The sequence below is a fragment of the Manacus vitellinus genome, unplaced genomic scaffold (genome assembly GCF_001715985.3).
Source record: "Manacus vitellinus isolate BGI_N305 unplaced genomic scaffold, ASM171598v3 scaffold_73_pilon, whole genome shotgun sequence".
In the NCBI taxonomy this organism is placed as follows: Eukaryota; Metazoa; Chordata; class Aves; order Passeriformes; family Pipridae; genus Manacus; species Manacus vitellinus.
The window spans coordinates 2,533,720-2,558,108 of NW_021940773.1; the positions used below are offsets into that span (position 1 = coordinate 2,533,720).

At 37.2% G+C, this 24,389-nt stretch overlaps 1 protein-coding gene across 6 annotated transcripts in view; it reads right to left on the bottom strand.

Moving 5' to 3' along the window:
* The window catches only part of SCLT1 (sodium channel and clathrin linker 1), a 35,949-nt gene extending 14,698 nt beyond the window's left edge, over window positions 1–21,251 (bottom strand). For 3 of the 6 annotated variants that reach the window (XR_001922205.2, XR_001922206.2, XM_018084648.2), the window contains exons 1-13: window positions 20,933–21,251; window positions 17,845–17,906; window positions 16,863–16,932; window positions 15,752–15,807; window positions 15,251–15,383; window positions 14,372–14,494; window positions 10,970–11,035; window positions 9,611–9,681; window positions 5,801–5,891; window positions 5,538–5,629; window positions 4,727–4,904; window positions 814–912; window positions 236–307 (exon numbers count right to left, since the gene is read on the bottom strand). Coding sequence is in view for 4 of the 6 variants with exons in the window: in XM_018084648.2 (XP_017940137.1) it covers window positions 236–307; window positions 814–912; window positions 4,727–4,904; window positions 5,538–5,629; window positions 5,801–5,891; window positions 9,611–9,681; window positions 10,970–11,035; window positions 14,372–14,494; window positions 15,251–15,383; window positions 15,752–15,807; window positions 16,863–16,932; window positions 17,845–17,864 (1,071 nt within the window). In the remaining 2 variants the exon portion in view is untranslated. Of the gene's footprint in view, window positions 1–235; window positions 308–813; window positions 913–4,726; window positions 4,905–5,537; window positions 5,630–5,800; window positions 5,892–9,610; window positions 9,682–10,969; window positions 11,036–14,371; window positions 14,495–15,250; window positions 15,384–15,751; window positions 15,808–16,862; window positions 16,933–17,773; window positions 17,907–20,932 lie in introns of those variants that run through there. The other 3 variants (XM_018084646.2, XM_018084649.2, XM_018084647.1) reach the window with 3 other exon arrangements.
* Between the last annotated feature and the right edge of the window lie 3,138 nt (window positions 21,252–24,389).

The following is a 24,389-nucleotide window of genomic DNA, read 5'->3' on the forward strand; positions in this document are numbered from 1 at the left end:
AGAGAAAATATTTTCTAGAGCACAGATCTCATTGACAAAATGTTTGTGAACTAATGTCTGGAAACATACAGGATGCATTGTGCTTTATAGTAATATCGTATTGTCCTACACAGTTACTCATTAATCATGTTAGTAGGCTTTCTTTTACTGGAATATAGTATTTTATTTGATTAGCAATAACTAGAAGTCTCAAATGTTTTGCTATCAAAAATGTTTTTATCAGTCAACTCCTTACCATCTGAAGAGCCAAAATTTCTTCTGTTAGCCGAGAAACCTGCACATTACATTGCTTCTTTGCAGTGTTTACCTGTGAGTAAAAACAAAGTAAAACTAAAAAATTAGTCCCACAAACTAGTTTTCCATCTTGCTTTTTGATATACACATATATAGCCTATTTGTGGTGCATGCATGAAAGTATCTGGGACTGCAGTAACTGACAAATCTTATGACATAAATGTTAGAAGAATTATTATTATCAATACTACTTTAATTGAGGGTGTCGAGAAAAAAAAGCACACATGAAGACACCACAAGTATCATTCTTTACATCTTCACAGTGCAGCCTTGTCTACACCAGTGTCTGCACAGATATTAACAGTTTTGGTTCTTGAGAGATTTAAGAATACCACTTAGTTCAGAGGAATACATGTCTAGACAACAAAGCTGAAGAGTATGTACTATCAGCATGCTGCCTTGTCACTTATATTATCAAAACATTTTTAAGAAAACTGCTCATGATGACCATGCACCAGCAAGGGCTTTTCACCCTGAGGAAAACCAAAAAATCTTCCCATTCTAAACATCGTAACTTACTGCCTTTCTAATTCTTGCAGCAGTATCTTCTGCAAGTTGAGACATTTCATCTTTCATTTTCTTGATCTCTTCTTCCTTTTGTTTCTCCCCAAAGAGTGCCTAGAAAAAAAAACAACAAATATGACTAATATTTAATGCGACACAGTACCTAGCACGGAGAGAAGAAACTACATATAGTCACTGATCAAAAGACACTTTTTCTCCTTTTTACTTTGGAGCAGTTGACACTGAGACTCAGCAAGAAAACAAGAACAGTGAAAAACATGTTGCACTAAATGCACATTCTTGTAAATCAGAATCACACAAAGAGTTAGTATCAGTAGGTGCCTTTTTTTATTGGGACTTGCAGATTTTGGCTGAGCATGGAATTTACACAGAAGCAAGCACAGGAACTCAGAGCAAATGGCAAAGCTACTTTCCAGTGTTCTATCTCGTGCCAGTATCTGTAATAAAAACATGCTGACAATGATGCATGCAAAAGGTTTCTATTAGGAAACTGAATACCTGTATACACACATACACTCCTACATAAAGCTAAGAATTTTTTATGGTTCATATACTACTCATCTCCGAGAAAACTAAAAGTAAAGGAATAAAAATGTATAGGCAACTAAGGAACAGGTATGCAGACCCTTTCATGTTGGATGCAGTGAACGAAACAGCTCTTCAGCATAAAAAAAATTGGGAGAATTACAGAAAAAAGTGTAGCAAGGAACCCTTCCTCTGAGGGATGCAAGAAAGTTACTGATGTTACAGTATAACACAAGATACCCCTCTGAAAAGATTACAGAATATAGGATTTTTTATGTCACCTATCAAAAATCCTAGGTGACACATAGAGAATGTGTATATGCACAAAGGGAGAAAGACATAAAAAAGTCCCTAATGGATGAAATAAGCTAAGCCTGTAGAAGGTTACTCACTTCAGGCAATAACATGCCATTTCATTGGTCATAATCTCCTTTACTGATCCTATATAATTCAACTTTGCTCTTTATTGCTCAAACTACTCTTAAAATTCTTCTGATGTCCTTTTATAAGCTTAGCTTTTTGTGCTTTTTAATGTTAACAGAAGCAGCATTGTTACAATTTCTACCTCAACCTCTGCTACGGTTTTAGATTCTCTTGTAATTTTCCCATATCACCATTAGGGGGCACCCGCTGATAACACCGCGGCCTGCCCACACAGGCACGGCACACCTGCTGAAAGAGGGGGTTATCGCGTGAAGTGGCATGGCAGTTTGTGGGGGATAAAACCCACTCACTGCTGGCATGGGGACTGCCTATTTGCTTCCTGCTCAGTACTTGACAAGAAGCCGCTGCCTGCCCGACCCAGACCATCTCTCTCCCCCAGCTAGTATCCTGCTACTCCACAGCTGTCCTGCTTGCTCCTGAGGGGCTGCCCCCACCAGACTCGCACCAGTTTTTGCCGCAGTCTCAAGCCGGCCTGTTGCAGCCCGCTTCTCCACGCCGGGACGGCAGCCGCTGCCACCCCCCTCCTCCCCCCACCTGCTACAACTATAGGCTTCTGCTGGTTCACTGTGCCCACCGGGGTATGAGAATTAAAAATACGGGGTTTTTTTTATAAATAGGCGTATCGTGAAGTTGTAAGATATCCAAGTTCCAAGGCCTGAACTTGGGTATCAGGGTCTCTTTTGACAGGATAAGGGAAATGAGAAAATTCTTAAAAATTAAATCTTTTATGGCCATTTTGTACACGAGGTTCTTCTCTTTGGGCTAAGAACAAAGAAAGATCCATCACCTTTGACAGGGGATGGCTTGCAGCCAATTGGGATAAAGGGAAAGCCCCTTTTCAGAGAAAAGAAACCTTTTTCGGTAAAAATGAATACATTAAAACTTATCTGAAAAGGAGGGGATTTTGTGAAACTATAAAATGTACGGAATTTGAACCGAAGGTGTCTTTTCCCCCGAGAAAGACCCAACGCGTTGAATAAATTCTGCCTTGTTTTTGTTCCCTAAGTTTATTGCCGTCTTTCTAAATTTAAAGAGAGGGGTATTTCCCACAGGGGCTCCCCTGCCTCCTGTCGTTCTGGACTTCCCACTGGTCCCAGCCCGCTCTGTGCCCTCCGCTCCTGACCGCTCCAGCACCAGCGCTGCATGTTGGAGCTCTCCCGGCCGCTGCTGTTGCCATTGTTGTTGCTTTCTGTGTGACAGTGCCGAAGGGGCCACGTGGAACTGCTTTGCTGGCTCAGCAACACGGAAGTGGACAGAGTGATTTTCTGGGTGAGATTCTTTATTATTGTGTGTTTGTTGTTTTATTTTGGTTTTGCCCTTTTTTTTTAGTAAAATTTGTTACTTTGTTTATACTCCTTCCTTTTAAGTCCCATTATTTTTAATGGATGGGATGCAGGACCTCCCATTGAAGGTCCCACCTCCTCAGTAACATTGTCTTTAACCCAAGACAACCCCTAACAGAGCAGGAAGAAAACAGTTTATAACACAAAGCGTTCACAGCTATGTGTATTTTTTGTATCTTGTTCATTAATAGACTTCCCAGTTTGAAAAATTCAGGACGTTTTAGCCAGAGCACTAAATTAAGAATTGTCTGCTTTGTTTTGTCTCTGAGTTTGAACTCCAGGCTAAAAGGAAGTGTTTATCTTTTTAACTGCTCAACAGTATTGAACTGTTAAGCCGAAACAGAATCAGTTCTAAGATCCTCCGCTTATTCCCACAGACATTAACTAAACCGGGTTTCACCTACTGATGGCTACAATCTCTGGATGGGCATTAAAGTTCTGCCTTGGAACCAAACACAATTTTCCAAAAGTCTGACTGGAACTGAAGCTTAGCATTAAAACACAAAGAGCCCATATTAGACAAGAGTTTACCAAGCCCTATATCCTATTTTCTAAAGGGGCAAAGAGCAGATACTTTAGGAAAGTTAAGAATTGTGAAAATAGGGGGTCTAATTTTTTTTGATCAACAGGCTTATCAAGACTTGCTGGATTAGGTCCTGTACTTTAGGAAGTTTTGGTGGATCCCCCTGTTGTGCATGTTACTGTTTTCATATCTATACTTCTGGTATACACATCAACCTATGACAGTTTAATCACACATTGTATATAAAAATTTCTTTTAAGGCCTTTCCACATATCTAGATTTCTTTGTTGACTCCTCCTGCACTTTCCTAGTTTTCCTATGTCTTGTCTGAAATGGGCTGATCTAAACTGCACATGAAGGGGCATTATGTTTAAAGGCTTTTTTTTTTTAAACTCCCATTATGAACATCCTATTAATTGTATCGAGCACCACTGAGGATTGTGTGAATGTGTTCTTAAGAGAGATCCACACTATCTCCTAAATTGGTTTTTGACTGGTAAGACTAAACTCAGCAGCCAACATGGTATGTTTGAATTTTTTCTGCCATTTTATAATAGACTAATAAACATATTTTCAAATTTTTCCTGACTGCAGACTTTACCCACTCATTACTCAGTCACTTCTTCTGAACACAGATCTCTCTCTCGGTGCCTTATGTCCCTCATAGAACAAAAATGTCCCTTTAGTTTAGTTGTTCTTTCCTAGCCATTTTTAAGTGATAAATTCATAACAGAACCTTCCTTTTCAGTCTGACAGCAGAATTTGTTAGTATGTATGTGATAAGAAACTGTCAAAAATTTTGGAAAATTCATGTTCAGGTACAGTATTATCACTTTGATCACATTTATCCAGGCACTCAACATATTGTTTGAAATTTATACTCTATGACAAGCCTAAGTAATATCATATCCCAGTTTGCTATCTATGCGTTACTAATTTTAGTACAACAGACATAAAAGAAGCCAGCTCGTGCATGTGTATATGCCTGTGAGAATATGCAATCAGGCTCTTCACAACTGTAAGTGATGAAAGTATTCTAATTTCTAAGAAATACCTTTATCCAATGACTTACCTGACTTTTTTCCAAGTTAGCTTCTTCCAAGAGCTGTATGCAGTCTTGGACTTTTACAACAGCATCATACTTCTCACTCTCTAGATTAGCAGCCTTGGCCTGAAGCTCTCTGATTTGTTCCTCCAGGACTGTTCTTTCTGTTCTCAGCTGTTCAGCATCTTGGACAGTAACAAGTAATCTACAAAACAGTAGTAATTTTACTCATTTAACAATAACATGGCTAATTAAGACACTAATCCATTCAGACTGAACTAATAGGAAGCATCTATTCATGAGCTACCCAAACTGCATTGTTTTTGAGTTTGATATTAATCAAGTCCTAGAAAGAAACAGAATTAAAGGAGTTAACTCAGATATCTAATCTCAGAAGACAGTTGCTATCTGAAAATATTCATCTCTGAAAATATTCTATATTAAACCAGAATAGAAGAGCCCCAAAAGAAATAAAGTTTTCCTCTGTGGAGGAAATGGAATAATTTGATGTGGGCAACGAAGTTGCAGCTAGACTATTAGAAGAAAAAAACAGCTCAGAAATTCCTATGATTGTACCGGTAAGCATTAGAAAGGGCAAGAGAGCCTCAGAGTGATCCTCAAAAAAATCTCGAAGTTCACAAGTGCTGCTGGTTCAATGAAGAGCACAGCTCTAAATATCCACAGCGAGCACTTTAGCGACACTCGGGCTGCCTTCGCAAGCAGCAGTGCTTTGTTACCTTCTAACGTGTTTGTCATAAAACAACCACTCTCTTTTTGCAGAATCAAGGCATAATTTTTGCAAGTATCCTGTTAGTAACACCCAATGAGTTATCTTTACCTGGTTTCTAATTGTTTTAAACTAGATTGCATTTGCTGCAAGCGTTTCTCAGATGCTGTTTCTCTTTCCCGAGCAGCTATCATGTCTTCTTCCTAGAAAGAATAAATGTATTCTCCATGACAGGATCTGAGCTTCCCTAAACAAAATAAAGATATACTCACATAAAACAAACTAAATAGCAACTTGCAAATAATTTAACATCGGCATTCAGAAAGTGACTGGCCATTCAGTTGCAACAGAAATTATTCCTTTCTCTAGAATACCTTTCTCTCCAATTGGCTGTGAAGCTTCTCTCTCAATTTGGTCATTTCCTCAAGCTTAGCATTTGTTGCCTGCCCATCTATTTTGGCTTGCCTGTATATAAAGAAAACAATTATTATAGAGGAAAAAAATGGCTCCATTACAACTTTGTTGAAATAGCTGTGAAGGGCAGTCAGATTTCATAATACTGTTCTTACAGGGCAGAAGAGGTTTCCCCCTTTTCCTTCTTACTATGTAGTACGGTAAGAAAGGAATACTAAATTCCAAAGTCCTGTGGAAATGAATTCTCAAAGTCAGCTTAAAAGGAAGGTGTATGCATTGATTAAATATTTGGAAGGACTAGGCAATCAAAAACTTTAGGTGATTCAAAAGCTTAAGTATAATTAACCACAGATACCTAACAGAGAACTCTTTTACAGAATTAGATTTGACTTTTTAAAGTAATAGGACTAGGAATTAAAAAAAAATCATTAAACACTGCTAAAGAATTTAAATTATGTGCTTTGTAATTTGAATAGTTTTTACGAGCTGAAAGAGGAAAAAAATAAACCAGTTAATGAATCAAGTTCATGATGACTAGTGGTTCTTCATCAGCAATCCTCCTACTCCTCTGACTTGCCCTTCACCTTAAGTGTAACCCAATTATTCAGGCTGCATATTAGGCTAAATCTAAAGACCAGTGACTGACCGTTGATAAAGTTAACACAAACTGGAGCATTAACAGTCATGAAAGAAGCTAGAAAACTACTTAATACTTTTAACAATCAACTTCAAGTAAGAATTTCTTATAGAAATAAAATTTTTGAATTAACAGCATAAAAGACAAGCATATTATACCTACATGAAAACCTTAAGCAAAGTATACATAATCCAAGCAATTTTAGAGTGAATGCTTTATTTCAGCCTAATTAATTGGGAAAGTTAAATTGAGTACAATTTTTTTAAAGAGAAAAAACTACAATAAAAACATTATTCCCAAACACAGGTCTTCATTGCAGGTTCAAAACTTTGATCTTACTCCACCTGAGTCATGCATCTTTCTCCTACAAAAAGTACTGTTAAATTCAGGAGGTCATTAAATTGCTTCCCCAAAATATTTAAAAGGTGTTGTAAAACAAAATAAAAACTCAAAAGGCAGCATAAGAAGGGAAAAATAAGAAAAAACATAAAAAGGCCATAAAAATGAGAACTGCTTAAGTATTAAAAATGCATTTTAATGACCAAATTCAGATTCAGATCAAATGCAGAGGTGTAAATTTTACAGGCAACAAATTGATTTCAAAGATGTAGCTTTTATTCTTTATTGTACAATGCATATTTAACATAATCTTGGCAAGTTATCTCTGTTTACAAGCTTTAAGATTCTGAAATGCGGATATATGCCCTAGTAATGCCAAGTTTCTTAGTTTGTGTGTTTTGTCTAGTCCACACAAACCTAAGTCAAACCTTAATTCTCTAATACACAAGTTGGTTTTTTTTAAATCTCTTTTTCCATTCCAGACTTACTACTCAATCACCATAAATCATGTAAATCTATTAAAAACATCCCAAAGGATTAGAATTGTCTGTGCTAGATGCTACATAATCCATGTGACCTATGTCTATGTAACTTCATGTTAGAGAAGCAACCAGTGAAAATATTCCAGACTTCTTGGAGAACCACTGCAGCACTTACTTTAGGGGTAGGTAGAGCTGCTGTCATTAACTCTGGGAGTAAGACATAGTACTGTTTCTAGGGTTGCAAGGACTTTTAGCTGATCTGAGAGGAATATAGCGTAATCAGCACCTGTAATTAGAGACGCGAAGTTCATCTGGGAGCCTCTTTACCCAAACCGAAAATACTATTGGGAAGTAACAATTTCAAAGGTTGCTCATGATCATCGCCAGACAAACTAAACAGTTACGAAAACACTCAAGACAAATGTGTTGAGCAGTCTTGCCCACCTGGAACATACTAAATCAGAAACCTAACATTCTGAAGTGAGGACAATGACTAATCCAGCCCTGTGGATGTTTAATGAAAGGCTAAATTAACTCACAATTTCACTGGTTATAAAACAGCAACTAATCAAAAATACACATACATATTTGGGCATGTGGGAATAGAAGTTCAGAGCAAGATAATCCACCAGCTTTCAGTAAGTCACCTTATAATATACCTTCTTCCTGAAGCTGTAGTATAAGCAAAAAACATACACTTCTCCTTTCTACTTTCTGCTAGAGAGTAGAATAGACAGTCTTACAAATCCTTGTGTGTTTTCATAACTGTGAATCAAAGAGTTTGGCCATTTTGGTTGTCATGCCCTATTCTAAATTATTTGATCAAAGTGGTATCATTAAAGAATTTCAGGTAAGTCCAAGGATCGAACTTAAAAAGGGTCTCCCTTTAAAAAATGAAACAGAGATGAGACCAAAGGAAATCATGATTATCAGTAATTCTGACAAAAACACTCAACTGCTCAACCATAACCTGAATGATTTTAAAGTTTTTGTTGGTTTGGTTTTGGTTGTTGGTTTTTTGCTGTTTTGTTTTTGATCAAAACCATTGAGTGGTAGAAATGCATAAATAAACTAAATCTTGTCCTCACTAATTACATGAGTCAATTTAAGCATATCAATGCAAGACCAAAGATTTATAGATTAATGAGATACCAAAACAGTATTTATATGTTCTGCAAGGAAAGAAATTTAAAAAAATAGCGTTCATTCCCTTGAAGAATTAAACAGTGACACACACAAACAAATTGCAAGTGATGATTGAGTTTGGAAACATATTATTTTACTAGATACACTGTATACCCCATTAATCTTTGATTGCTTATCACAACATTTTCCTTCTTCAAAACATACTACTCTGGAAAATAGTTTTTCCATGGAAAAATCCTGGATAATAAAAATGAGAGGTGCTAAGAAGTAAATCCCGCATAAAAACTCATCTTCAGTGACTGAAGTAAATCAGCATTTGTAACTAGATTCTGGTCCTAAAGGTATTGTACAAAGAAAACATAAAAATAAACAATGTTTAAAACAAAGTTTAAGTACATTATACATTTTAAGTTTATAAATTGAAAATTTCATTTTAAAAAGCTTATTTAATGCTTTAGGTACTGCTATAAAAGAAAATAAATCATTGGATAATGACTCCATTTCTTTTTCTATTCTCAGTCCACAAATTGACTGTACTGAAATTAAATTTGGATGTTGACCTCAAACATCACTAATTTAAAGAGAGAACAGACATGGTAAACTAGCATTGAATAGATTTTGGCTGTAAACACAAATAATCATGAAACTGTGTCACAGATATTGTTCCACATTTTCCTTGATATACTCCAGGAATGTAATTAACAGTATTCTTACCTCTAACTTCCATAGAATGTATGGTTTAGAGCTCTTTACTGATAAATTAATGTAAATTTTACTAAAAGCATTAAAACTTGAAGCTTGTTTGAACGTTCAGATTTCAGAACTGTAATGAGCAACCATGTAATTGGATTTTGAGCAAACTGTATTGTAATGAAAACCTCTCTTCAGAGGCAACTGTGCTATGATACTGACACTTTGTTCCTTTTAAATCAAAGGTCAAATCTTGAACATTTCAGGGAAAAGCTAAACCAAACAACACTAACTGGAAATGCATTACCCTAACACTAATGATGCACACATGTCTAACAAGCTTCAGAGGCATTAACTGGAACCATTGTAACTATTAGAATGAAATTAGCAGTACAAACAAGGCCCATGATAGAGCAGCAGGCTAGGAAAAGCTATAGAAAAGATATTTAATATGTTTTTAATTGCCTGGTTTATACCTCAGTTTTTGTCGTAGCTGCTCTAGTTCCACATTCTGTTCTGTCACAGTTCTCAGAAACTGTTGATTGGTCTGCAAAATAAGGAAATATTTGTAACATGTTCCTTATAGTATTGAAAATGTTATGTATTCAGAATTTTTATAGGACATTTCTACAGAATATTATATAACAAAAATAGCCAATAAGGTCTATTTAACACTATGGCTGGTCTTCAAGTACCAAGATTTATGTAGAGTATTTTAGAAAGGCAAAAGCAGAGTGATGTTCCTTCCCTTCTTTGTCCATATTTTAGTAATAGAACAACTTCACGAGACAAAAACTGTAGTAGCTCAGACCTGTCATCTGCACTTCCATATAGTTTAGGTGCCTAGAATCCCTTGTGACACTTAGTACCACAAGCAGACCACAAATGCTGCAAAAAATTCCTGTGTTTTAGGGACAAGGAACAATGAGAAATTGCTCCTCCTTCATTCTTTTGTATGCAAGCCAGTGCTGGAGGTGTCATTCTCCTTCAACTGTCTTCCTATTTGAGAATAATTTCATATTTTTGCTACCCTACTAGCCTTTTCTAGAGCTTACATATATCTTACATTGAGATATTAAAGATGACCGTAACAGCAGACAGCATTCAAAATGCACAATATTCTCCTTTTTCTCCCCTCTCTTATTAATTGCTAATATTCTTCTTGCTTTTTTGACTGTTCCTAAGAATTGTTTTCAAACACTTCCTACTTCTAAAATACCTGTTCTGAATGGTAAGTTAATTTCAAGACCATCATGGAATACCCAAAGTGAAAGCCCCTCTCACCCACATGTATTACTTTGGTTTTATGATACCGATAAAATGTCTGATAAAATTACATCAGATAATCAACATCACGAGATCTTTTTACAAATTTCTGCAGTTTACTTCAGTTTTCACTACTTTAAATATTTTAACATCAGCAGTGAACGCTGTTGCCTTAATACTGAATCTCATTTCTAGAACACACATAAATATACTAAACAGCTCCAACCTGAGCACATCTAGGAAACACAGCTGGTTTATCTCAATAAAAAACCTGATTAATTACTCTGTCTCTTCACTTTCTATTTTTCAGTTTGTTAGCTGAAAAAAAGGGCATGCTGCTTTATCCCATGACATGCCTTTGGTAACCTCTCAACTACACTGACGTGGTGTTTGTAGTTTAGGAATAAAGCCATCACTAACTGATTTTTGTCTAGTCCCTGGAGAAGTTTGCGAATTTCAGTGGCACGATTTCTTTTTCAACCAGATATTTACGAAGGCCTTTTTGCTTTTGTTTTATACTCTGAGGAAAAAAAAAATTACTAGCTCACTGTTCAGAAGGTTTTACTTACCAACTCTATTTTCTCATTGGCTTTGTGTAGTTGCCGAGTCAACTGCTGAAAGCTAGTCAGTTGATCCTAAAACAAGAATTCAAAGCTTCTTATAATCATCATCATAATAAAAAGTAAATAATTAGAAAATTTCATAGTCAACTGAAAATATTTTCAAAAAAACTCTACATGTAGCAGGAAATTCAGTATGCCTTTGTAGATTTTAATTAGATTGCTTTTAGCTGTTGACCTCATAATTCAGAAAATTAGATATACTACTGAACAATGTATCTAATTGTCACTCAGTTACAAACTGTCTCCTTCCAAAACTCATAACGCACTTACTCTCAAAATATGAAAGCACACATGAGCAGTGCCTATAAAGAGCCACACAAACTATGATGCTACTACAAGCATTTTTGCTAAGCACAGTAACACACATGTACCCATTAATTAAAAAAATGCTTGTACAGACGTGTTTAATTTGCTCTTTGCCATATAGGATGTCTTGAGTCCATAGAAAAAATGGCTCAATTAAGCCTGAGTCCCTGAATGTGAAATCTGTCATCCTAAGAAAACTAGCGTAACACAGAAAAATCATCTGCAGCATGCGAAGTGCCTTCAGAGCACAGAAAGAACTGAAGTCCCTGAGCTGAAATATCTATTAATTGTGCTGCATTCATCTAACAGTCTCAAGGTCAAGTATATGCCAGAACCCTATTCCTGCAACTCATTTGCCTACTGTATCCAATCCTTATGATATCCTCTCTTTTCTTTTTGTCAGTTCTAATTATAGTTGGTCTTAACTATTTCTATTTACCTCTGACAGCTATTTTATAAAAGCAACCCTAAAATAAAAGTTTATTCAACTAAAAAGTGTTTTCACTGGGTGACCAATAGCATTTAAGAATAAAAGGCTGATTAACCTCACTCTTGTTCCAACGGCATTAAAATCCACCAAAAATTTAGTTACTAAGGAAAAGCGGAACCTGACAGCCGTAAACCCTTCAACAGCTACCAATGGATCTCTATAATCTACTATGTGGGTTACCAGTAACTAACAATACAACACAAGAAATAACTTAATAGAAGAAATAAGAGCAGAAAGCTGGAACTACACAAAGATAAGAGTCCTCATTCCTTGAAATAATTATGAAACTTGACAGAGCTCAGTAGCTATACGGATATTTATCCTGTTTCTCAGAAAAGATCACATTGCTAAGGTGAACTTAATATGGAAAAAAACCCCAAAATCTGTAAAAAAATATTTCTGAGGTAACTGTGCCCTTAAATCAAGTGCACTTGAAAATAGAAAGGAAATACTAAAAATTTGTAGCTTCTCTTTACAGACATAGAAATACATGTAGCAAGGTACATACAGGCATAAAGTTTCTATTAGTTCTTCACACACTGAGCATCTTTATATAGCTCATCAGAGCAGAAGAGCTTTTCTAAGATTTCCTGAAAGGCCTTCCCCAGACACAGCAGAAAAGAAACAAGCTAACATTACACAAATACTGGTCAACTTCATTTTTCATCTGTTTACAAATGCTTCCTTACTGAATAGCAACAGGGAATGGAAACTACTTTTCCCACTATTCAAACACAGGAGAACAGATGAAAGACTTTCACTTGAGACTTCAGAAATCTCTGGAAACTTTTTCAGATGTTTTACTCTACTAAAGATTTCCAACCATGCAGTTCAAATACATAATTATTTATATGCGCATGCATATCTTGTGCATGTATACATATACATACATATGTACTCAGACTCAGTGCACTCCCCAATGTTTCTGCCCGTATTTTTGGAATAAAGAACTTTTCCAATTGTAATAGTGCATTTAGTTGATGAATCAGTGACCACATCTGACCACTCAACTTTAGATGACTATTATAGAAAATAGTTAACAGTACTCATGATGGACTGAAATGTCGGTAATGTCTTAAGCATTGTCAAAATCACAGAAAGACTTTTTGTCGAACAAAGAAGCAACTGCCTGTTTGAGACCACTAAAACCTGACTGGACTTTGGACTGTGACTGGGGATTTGAGGTAAGACTACTGTCTAATCATCTCAGGTCTGAGGAGAAATAAACAAGGCCCAGGAGCTGGTGGAGGAGAAGAGTTTTGGGTGTGTGATGGTGCTTTCTTAAATCTCTCCACATCAAACCAAAGGAGTAACTGCCCCGGGAAAGTCATGTACACATGGAACATTCATGTGAGAGGCAGCTGAGAAGAGGTCATAAACTATCAGATCCCCAAAGCGCCCCCGCAACTCATTCCTGAGGCCTTCCACCACTAAAGGACTGCATGTGATCCAAGTGAGGCAACAAACTCAGAGCCTGTCGCAAGAGATTGCAAAGCTTCCCCCCCCACCCCCAGGGGAGGTGCCTAGCATCTCCTGAACATATATTAATCCACTGGACTCTATGTTTTGTGGGACCCTCATCACCAAGAAGACCAGAAGAACCGGACTGATAAGACACCAACAGTTTACATGGAGCAGTGATACATTTTCTATTTTAATCTCTGTCATTTTCTTTCTTCCCCCAACTCCTTTTCCTATTTCCTTCTATCTCTCTGTCTCACATTTACCATTAAATAAAACCCATACTACTGACTTGGGCATCTGGTCTCATTTGTACCTTAATTCAGGCAGACGCATCTCTAATAATTTTAATAACCAAATCATAAAAGTACTGTCAGAACCTACTCACTTCAGTTTGACTACACATAGATCCAGAATCTCTACAGTATAGGAAGTGTGATGGTTTCAGTCTAGGCCTTCCTGGAAACCAGTTTGTAACCAGGAAGGAACTGGGAAGGTGACCAAGGAAGTATTCCATGCTATTCCTTTACGTAACCCAGGGTATAAATAAGGCATTGATAAGAGAGTTCGCTCTCTTCTCTTCCGGTGAGGTTGGAGAACGGTGGTCCCTGTCTGGGCCTGGTTTATCTGGAGCTGAGGCCTACAGTAACTGCTGTTATCGACCACGCGTGAGGGGGGAGTGCTGGGCCGTGTCCAGACGTACTGCTTTCTTTCAAGGGAAGTGGTGAGCTCTTGCCAATCCTTCAGCTTTGCTGGGTTTTTAGATTGTGTAGATCTGTTTTATTATTTGTCCCTTTTCACCCTATTTTATCCTTTTCCCTTCTCCCTTCCCCCCTCCTCCCTTCGACTTCGGGAAGCTATTTGGGGTCATAGATTCATATATATAATTCTCATTGTATATCTCTGTTTTATACATAATATATATATATATTTTGGCTAGAACTTTGGCTGCCTGGTCTTTCGTTTTTTTTTCCTTCCCTCTCTGGGAAGGAGACCCTGTTGTTGAGTTTCGGAGATTTGGCAGGAAGCCAACTCCAAACTTGCACAGGAAGGCACACAAAAAAATTAACAAAAATATAAATGAAAATTACATTCTGCCTTTTCCTTTCAGTTACGTGAATCTGCGTTTCAGTCAGGCGTTCCTGGTACTGCTGCTGAAGTCGATCATGTTCCTGTAACAACGTCTGCCAGAGCTCAACTGCTTGTTCTTTTTCCTAAGTTACAGAACAATACCTTGTAAAAATATTCTATTATAGCATATTTATCTTCATCTATCATTCTCTAAAAAGAGAGAACTCCTATTTTGAAGAAATGCCACTCCCTATACGTTTTTCTGCTCACATTTTAAATACACAGAGCAAATTCAGATGAAGGAAAACATGCTTAGAATTTCAAATTCCACTTACAAGTGAATCACAAGTTCTCTGCTTTTTTTTTTGAAGAACTCAAACTTTCACAGGTTTTAAGGTAGGCCTACAGTATAGATAATATTCAAATACCAAATTCAGCAATCAAATTAACTTCAATTTAATCATACACAACCGGATTGATAGATCATTGTAATAAGCTGAACAAAATTTGATTGTATTTTCAGATTTAAATATTATTTTCTATATCTCACATATACTTGGCCTCCTCATAGGACATTATAGTGGTTTTGATTAAACTGACAAACTACTAAAAGAACGTGAATTGAACAAAATATATCATTAAGTTGCTCGTCATGAATTCAACATACAGATCAAGTCAATTAAATAAAATTACTGGCACAAATTAACATTAAAAAATTCTTCTATGAATCTAGGAAAGAAGTTCCTTCAGGTCTTCAAATTCCATGTCAAGAGGGCCTTGAAACAGTTTCCAAGAACTCTGAAAAAATGAATTCTGAATCAAGAAATAAAACAGTTTTCCCTAATCTGTGAAGGCACAACAAGAGAAATAAAACAGTATAAATCTTTCATCTCACACACTTGCTTTGCCAGTCGTAGTTGTTCTTGAAGGTTTCTCACTACGCCCTCATCTGAAGGAATATCAGTCTCCAGATGCATGAAAGGAAAAGCCTCCAGTTGCTTCTCAAGAACCTCTTTCAACTCTGCATGCAGCCTGAAATTCAAAGAACTAAGTTCAGGAAAGTATTTCTTTAACAGGTATTTTTTTAACAACTGAAATATACCGTGCCTTCCATCTATACATATTACTTCTTAGTCAAATTTAAATCTATTAAGTTACATTCTATAAACACAAAAGACAGTTTGAAATAGTTTCATATCTAGTTCTTCTAGTGATATGGTTAAATCTCCTATACCTGGTGCTGTAATCTGTATTTAGCATTTTAAGACTCTAACATTAAGATCCTGAATCTACTTAGTAGTTGAAGATTTCAAAGATTTCAAGGTTCTAGAAAAAAAGGCTTTTAAATGTTCAAAAATCAAGAGAAAGAGCAGTAGTAACACGGCAGTGCAATTATTTACCTTTCATTTTCCTTGGTGACTTCTTCCAATTTTAGCCTCATCTCACTCATTTGTACCTGACACCAACACATACAAGAGTAAGCATTCATTTAAGTTACACAAACTCTGGCAATTCTTTCATCTTTTATTTCTGAGTGATACTGTAAAGGATAGACAACTTAATTCAGCATAATACAGTAAATTAAAGTCAATTTCTTTTTTAAGGGATGCCACTTAAATTTAGCAGCTGCAAAGTCCTGTTATACCTCAGCATTCAGATGTTATTTCAGGCATTAAACTTAACCTTCTGAAATTCTTATCAGTCTTACAGTTTGATTTTTAATTAACTCGAGTTCTTTTAGGGGCACAGTGGATGCCTCTCATCTTTCATGCCATAAGCATTTGAGAAAAGTTTAGGAAACTGAGGAGAAACTTCAGTTAACGTTAATCAAACTGGCTGTTCCGTTAACTAGTGCAACAAAACCTTATTGCTTCTGCTGCCTTCTAAAATCAGCCAAGCTTGAAGACTTTATTTGCAAAATCTTTATGATGGACAGATCAAACAAATTCAGTGTGTTAAACCAAAACCACTGTATAATTTCTGCGTCACAAGTAAAAAATTGCTTTCTGTATGCCACAGGTTTTAAACATATCACTTCATTTTTCAGTCATGTTACAAAGCATTAAAAAGTTTCATTTTCTGTGACAGAATGGAGGACAGTTCCCTTCCACTTCAGTCTCCATGATAATACACATTTAAAGAAATATAACGAGAATGAAGAAGGCTGGGTGTATTCCATACTTGCAGGACTGAGTTGGACTGCATCAGATCAGACCTGGAAGGAAAGAGGGAAACAGCTACCTTGTCTCAATGTTACCTAGAAATATGCCTGCAACCATATCAGAGCATCTAGAGAAATAAAGTGTGCATGTTTCATTTCACCACATTGCTTCTCCAAACAGTAAACTGTTGCAATTTGGACAATGTCCCAATCTTTTCACAGAAAGCTCTCCATTCATCTGCTTGAGGCAGACTGCAGTCCAGCAGGTTTGTGGAGCATGACAAAAACTAGTGGCCTAGATATTAAGACTACTAACAATACACAGTCTGAAATGTTAGGAATGTCCATACCTGATAAAGCTGCAGCTGTTCTTTCATTTCCTCCAAGTGTTTATCATACTCAGTGACTAGAGTTGACACGCTATAAAGTTGAAAAACATGCTTAGAATAAGTTTTGTAAATGTTGAAACATTCTGATAATTAACTATTTTTAAAGAATTCTTAATCTAGAGACCAGAACGGAACAGTCACTTTTCTTGAGTTCCAAGCTTGACATTCCCCAGAATCTAATGAACAAATTTAATTACTACTTTTAAACTATGATCATTAACAGCATGAGTTCTGTATAACAGAACTAGAACATGGGACACTATAAATGACCATTAATACAACATTAATATTTCATACATAGAATTCCAAATGTTAAAAGACTAGACTTTATTGCTGTTTTCACATACAACAGTAAGGTAGTCTATAAGACAATGTAAAATACTGTAATTCTACTTCTATACTTTTTCCTTCACAATATTTTCATAATTGAAAGTAATTCTCTGAAAATTCTATATTTGTCTAGAGTAATAATGCCTTAAAAGTTAACAAGAAAGGCTAGGTTATTTTTGTAACATGAAATTACAGTGATTATGAAACCATTTCCTGATGGGCAACTGTTAGTGTAAGACTGTCAAATAAACATTTTTAAAAACATCCACTTGACCTCAACAGACAGCAGTTAGGTAACTGCTGGGTTACCTGGATCAGTGCAATCCTACCAGAACTTTTGTTTATTATCTTACAATTCAGAGTAGAGAATTCCTTCATTCATCTCTCATCCTTTATGTTCAAGATTGTGGAAGCAAAGTCAGTAATTTAATTTCCTGAATAAATACACTACTATCTAAACACAACTGCTACAGTAACACTTCTACAGACTCCATTCATAAGTTCTCAGACCTTTGAACACTTGTACATAAGACCCAGTGTACCTGGATATTTACACTTCTATGAGCATTCAAATCCATTGTAGCACTCCAACTTATCACTTGAAATCAGTTACCTTTGGTTCCTTTGGTCCATCACCCTGGATCCTAATAGGTCATCACCACCAAGGGCATTTTTCTGTAATGGAATTATTCACATATTAGTACTTGCACATAACTGTATGTAGTTTTAAACTTTTATATGTAACCCAAAACTGTCTGTACTGTAATTGTACACAATATCTTACAGAATCACTTTCAGGATTATGTTTAAAACCCCTAGTGTTCTGGCCCAATATGTAAAAATACTATTTTTTTTCCTGGAGTTATGTGATATAAAGCATAATTGCATCTGAAGGGGAACCACCTCAATCTTAAAAGAACAATCATAAGTTTGTCTAAGTGCTAAGTCCATTTCCATGCACCTTAGCACCAGGAATGTGCTGATGCCCTAAATTCTGCACAGAGTTTCAGACAGGTTTATGGTACCCAGCACAAAAAGTTACCTCAGCATGAGACCAATCTATTAGAAAAGAGAAGTCTATAAAAATAAAAAAGTTACAAATCAAATGTTCTTTCAGGGATAAAACTTTTGAAAATGCACCAAAAATACCATAATTCACTGTTAGGACAGTTTTGTTCGGCTGTTTCTGCTTGGAAAAACAATAAGCAACTTGAGTTGTGTGACAGACCCAAAGCAGGGCCAGGCCATGTTGAAGTGAGCTGTGCTCTATGTTGTTTGTTGCAAAACCTCATTGCAAAAATTCTTACTACTTCCATTCCTGAGTTCATATACCTGCTCAGCAATAACTCTTAAAATAAATCTCATCTGCTTCATAGTGTCTAAGTGCCATATTTGGCCTCAGATTTAAAAAATACCAAGTTTGAGAATCATGGTTACAACATCACACATTATTACATAAATGTGACTGCCAGTCAGAAATATGTTTAACAGTATAGTGCTTTGAGGGCAAAAAAATGTTTCTAAAATTCTTCTATTCAGCACAATTGTTTAAAAGAAAATAGGATTTGAAAAAGCCTACAGAGACTGTAATAATAATGAATTCCATTCCTTTCATATTCCTTCTGTTTTAAGAAATTCTAAAAAATGAAGTTTCTGCCTAGAAAACACACAAACACATACATATCTTCATGATTTGCAAGGTCTAAGGGCAACAAATCGCATTGTGTATCAGATTCAATTAGCTGGATTCTGGGTTTGTCTAGTTTGAAGGAAAGGAGGCTGAAGAGCAACCTCACTGCTTTTCACTGCTTCCTGAGGAGAGGAAATGCAGAGGGAGGTGCTGAGCTCTTCTCCCTGGTATCCAGTGATAGAGTGCCTGGGAGCAGTTCTAAGCTGCGCCAGGGAAGGTTTAGACTGGACATTAGGAAGCACTTCTTTCCTGAGATGGCAGCCAAACACAGGAACAAACTCCCTAGAGAGGAGGTTGAGGCCCTAAAACTCTCAATGTTTAAGAGGCATTTGGACACTACACTAAAGAACATGCTTTAACTTTTGGCCAGACCTGAACTGGTCAGGCAGTTCAACTAGGTGATAGTTGTAGGTTTCTTCCAAATGAAATATTTTATTCTATTTTGTAAGAATCTGAGTAACGCCTTTGTAACTGGAATGGGGAATGAAGAATGATTTACACAACTTCTTGACTATTTTTCTTGATATATATCCCACGGTTCTTTTCTAGTTCTAATCTTCTAAAGGGGGGTATAGGAAAAAGATAGAGGCAATAGAAAGGAGGTAACAGTAAAAGAATGTAAGGAACAGGAAGGGGAACGTTGCTGCCCTTACCAGCCAAAGTATGTAAACATGAGAGGCCATAGGTGCAAAAGGGGGCAAATTTTACACATCCCTTATAGAAACTCATCTTCAACCCTGAATCATTAAATATATTCTGGTAAAAGTTCCAGTGCACCACAATAATATGTAATATAATGGAGGACTATTATTTTTAGTTTTGGATGTTAATACTTCAAAAAGCATTCAGGTAAAACCCAGCTTTTAAACTGATCAGTGCCAGAGACTAGAATTTCACTCCAAGAACCTTCTTTACAGGTACATATTTAACACAACATATACTTATTCTAAAACATTAAATACAGTACAGCTTAGAGAATCTCTTTTTAGGTGTATTACATACATTCAGTGTTTTTTTACATTCATGAAATAAGAGAAACATCAATCCATATATCAGACTCCGAGTAGGCCTCAAACAACTTTGGGCTCAGCTGGCATCAGATGGACAACATCAAATTTGTCTTTTGGCACCAATAAAAATGTATAAATATTATTTTTAAGAGAGAATAAAAATCTTTGATAGGAAAGGCAATTCTTACCACTTCACAGTTCATTTAGTCTGAGTTGTATTTAGAGCCTAAAGATTTATAAAATAAGAAGGTAGAGCCAGAAAAAGTGAATACATATGGAAAGGCAAAATTCCAAATGTTTGAAAAACTACAATTTGTTCATGTAACAGCATAATGAACACTCCCACAAAGTTCAATAAACATACAGATTTTTGAATCAGAATGACTCTTGGTTCAAACAGAAACTTTTCTGCTACTGACGTCTTTGGAATCAAGAACCGGTCTTTCATCTTTGGCCACCTAAAGCCATCACAAGAAACTTGCTACCAATTCAGATTCTAAGGTTTGAGTAATGCACAGCTATAGCACTTCATGTACTGTGACCTTGTCTTACTACTGTCCTATAAAGTCTTCCTGTGACACTAATTAGGGACAGTGACAGTTCCTCGGACAACACATTCACCCATTTCCTATTTACAGGAATATAAGCTGTGCAGAAGCAACTTCTTTTTGCCAGTATTTTGCTAAGGTGTAGTCTGATTGTCATGTTAAGAAATATTAAAACTACCAAAATTGTATCGTGTAACTAAAAATAGTGATTTTAGTCTGTAAAGCAAATTTCGTATGTAAACGGCAAGAGAGCTTTTTCTACCTCTGAGGTGTAAGCCAAGCATAGGAAATGCCGTGGTTTCATAACTAACGAGGCATTGACACAGAAACGCATGTGGTTTTGGCTACTACCGTAATTAGCAGCTTTTAATTACTAGTGTTTAGTTAACTAAAACTATTATTCACGCTGTTACTTGATGAAGAATATAAATTGTCATTGCCACCAACGCTCACCTGGCTGTGCCCGCGTTCCCACCGCAGAGTTCCCTTCGTCAAACACCCGGGGAAAAGTCACTTATTCCAGCCGCTCGCGAGCAGGGAAGGCGAGAGCCGTTCTGGATGGGTGGAGGCGGCAACTCGCGGGCGCCGGGGACCGGCTCCCCTCACCCAGGGACGCGCTCGGGCGGGACCGGAGAGTGGAGCTGTCCCTCCGCTCCCTACCCTCAGCCCCGGGAGGAAAACAGCCCCAGTGCCAGCACAGCCACCTCCATACCCGACAGCGGAGCCTCACAACGGCACAGGACAACTCCGGTCAGCCAGCGCCTCCGCTCCGCCCTCAGCGACGGCCTCGGTCACGTGGAGCCCAGACAGGGCGGGGCTCTACGGCTGTGGGGGAGAGTGGTGGTAGAGGCTTTCGGTTTCCATGTGAAGCCGGGCTTCTTTTCGGGAGCCGCAGCGGCGGGGTGTCTGAAGGTGTAAGAAATCCCTCGTTAAAACTTCGCTTGAGGAGTTTGTGGGTTAAAGGTGGTAGCTCACGCGTTAAACTCCCCTTCGGGAAATTAGTTTGTGGCTAGAGTAGCAGAGGCGGGAACCGAAAGCGGGAGCGACGTGGGGCCCGCTCCACCTGTTGGAGGTTGTAGCCAAGTGGGGATCGGCCTCTTCTCCCAGGCAGTCAGTGAGTGGACGAGAGGGCACAGTCTTAAGCTACACTAGGGATGGCAGTCCCAGAATCAATTAGGTTGGAAAAGACCTCTGAGATCGAGTCTAACCTATGAGCAAACCACCACCATGTCAACTAGACCATGGCACTAAGTGCCACATCCATTTCCTTAAAAACCTCCAGTAACAGTTGTCCAACCTAATTGATTCTGTGATTCAAGTAATGAAATCTTAAATACTGTAAAAGCTGCTGTTTCTGACTCAGTTTCCAACTTTCCCCCTGGAAGCAACTAATAAACAGAGTGTTTATTCCTTCCTGCTTGTTTCTACCCTTTTTGCCGTCAGTTTGGGATGGAAGAGGCAAATCCCCTTGGTAAGGTGAAACATGAGGCAATGACAGTACCTGTCTCCTTGCTGGTGAGATGTAACGCTGCTGTGACCAAGGTCTGTGATTCCCAAGAAAATGGGTATCTGAGTAAAGATAAAGTAACCCAGTCTAGTGCTTCCAACTGAAAGGAATGTGGTTACAATTTAGCTACAGAGCCAGCACCTCTCTAGTCACAGGATTTGACAGCATGTGCATAATTCTCAGTCAAGCTACCCACTGCCAGTTCTCTCCTATGGCTGGGAGATGAGTAAGGAAACAAGTCAAGGATACTTTTTGTAGAGATGGGCATGAACTCATAATACTGAGAAGAGTAGGAGTAACAGGCCATAAAATGGTTGTAAACTGGGTACCACTGGTTCTTTTGCTTATTAGATAGATTGAGGCTATTCTTAAGGCTTGTACAGTTATTTCTAAGTAACATCAGCTGTTCATTGCAGTATCCTCTATTCTGACTGCTCTGCAAACATTCAGTGTGTTTAACAAGATGTGCTTGCAGTTTTCTGTGAAATCCCTTAGTTTGTCTGGTTTGCAATGACTGCAAAGAAAAGCTTTAGCTAATTGCTTCATTTTCTTGTATCTCGAACATTTGTTAAAGGTTTTTCTCAATCTATTTTTCTCGTGTTACCAAATCTTCTAAGACCATGAGATGGAGACTGTTTTGTTTATCTGTTCTCTTGATAAATATTTCTAGTGGGTTTGGAAGGTTTAGATGCTTGATTGAAAAGCCTTAAGCCTGATAAGACTTCAGAGTGATTTGTAGCCCTGCAGGTATAAAAACCTATGAGAAGCAGCCTTCATGTAACTTTTTATTTAGTGGTTTTACAAAGCTAATCTATTTCAGTTTGGATGTCAAAAATATTATTTTTTTGCTTTATACGAAAGCGTATCTTTTTTTCCTGGGTAAGCATGAGATCTTCTTTGACAGAACTTTCTTTTCTCATTTATGTAGTATATGGAATTTAGAATTAAACACACATGGGATGGTTTACCTGTGAGCCATAACCTGGTTATGATTCAGCTGAGGCCAGACAATGCAGGACTGCTAATGAAGGTTCATGGTCCCTTCTGTAATGACCCTCAAGCACCACTTGGAGAGCCAGGGAAACCTTTTGATAGGCTGTGGGACTATGAGGGTAAATGTAACTGTTCTACTGCAAATAGATCTGATTTCTGTGGACACTGATGTTTCTCTGAAGTTAATATGCCTAGTTTTTATTTAACAGTCATTAATGGTTGTTTTTTCAAACTGATCTAACAGTTGTGTCTGTATGATATCTAATCCAGTTTCTTTGGTCACAGTACTGCTTTTACAGGTCAGACCTAAAATGTAAAGTAAAAATTTTCCTTTCTGCTATATCCTGAGGAATCTGTGAAAGAATACTGGGAAAGAATGCAGTTGTAATCATTGCCTTACCCTTAAACAGCTCCGCAAGTAACTATAAGCCTCCTGCTATATTCATATGAAAACTACTCCAGATTGACTCAGGAGTGATGCACTTTTTGTAGGTAGCGAATTGATTTTCATCACTGGCACTGCTAACCATGAGTTGTAGGTCTGTAGTAGTGCAACAATTCAGACAACTGGGAAAAGAAGCGAATGTATTGGGTCACTCATTGAGCTGAATTGACTTCAGTGATGTTCAAGTTGACTCTTCCTGATCTTGTCAACAGTATATGCACTCAAACTTAGTTTTTGGGTAACTGATATAACTTGTGGACTATCAGAGGATTGACATATTTGAATATCAAAATAGTTTTGTGGCATATATCTATAAATTCCTTTGCAGGAACTAAGTAGAAGTGAAATCCTAAAGATAGATTCTACTTCTACTTTAAGAAGTAAAGTGTTTTAATTGCTTTTCCAAAGTTTCTTTGAGGAATAGGAAGGTGTAAAACACAGAAGTTGCAGCTCAAAAAATACAATTCAAAATTGTACCCAAATGTAATGGAGAAAATTCTATAGTAATGTTGTTTTTTCTCCTTTTCTTGTCACTTTTACTCATTGCTTTGAGTAATGCAAGAATTGAATGTTTCCAGAAGTTCTCTACTTCCTAATTATTGAGCTATTCTGATTAAAACTCTACTGAAACAGTATTAGCACCTCTTTGATATTATTATAATAGGCTTATGTAAAAATAAATATATCAGTCATATTTAATCATAATTCTAACTAAAGGTTTCTAATAATTACAATTACCATTGTAATTTTATGTGAGAAACACCACTGTAGTTCTACTTTGTGTTCCTGAAATGTGATTCAACTGTAGTAACTGAGGCCTGAAGTTGTGTCAGAGAAGGTTTGGGTTAGATATTAGAAAAAGGTTCTTCACCCAGAGGGTGGTTGGGTGCTGGAACAGGCTCTCTAGGGAAGTCACAGCACCAAGCCTGGTAGAGTTCAAGAAGCATTTGGACAATACTCTTGGG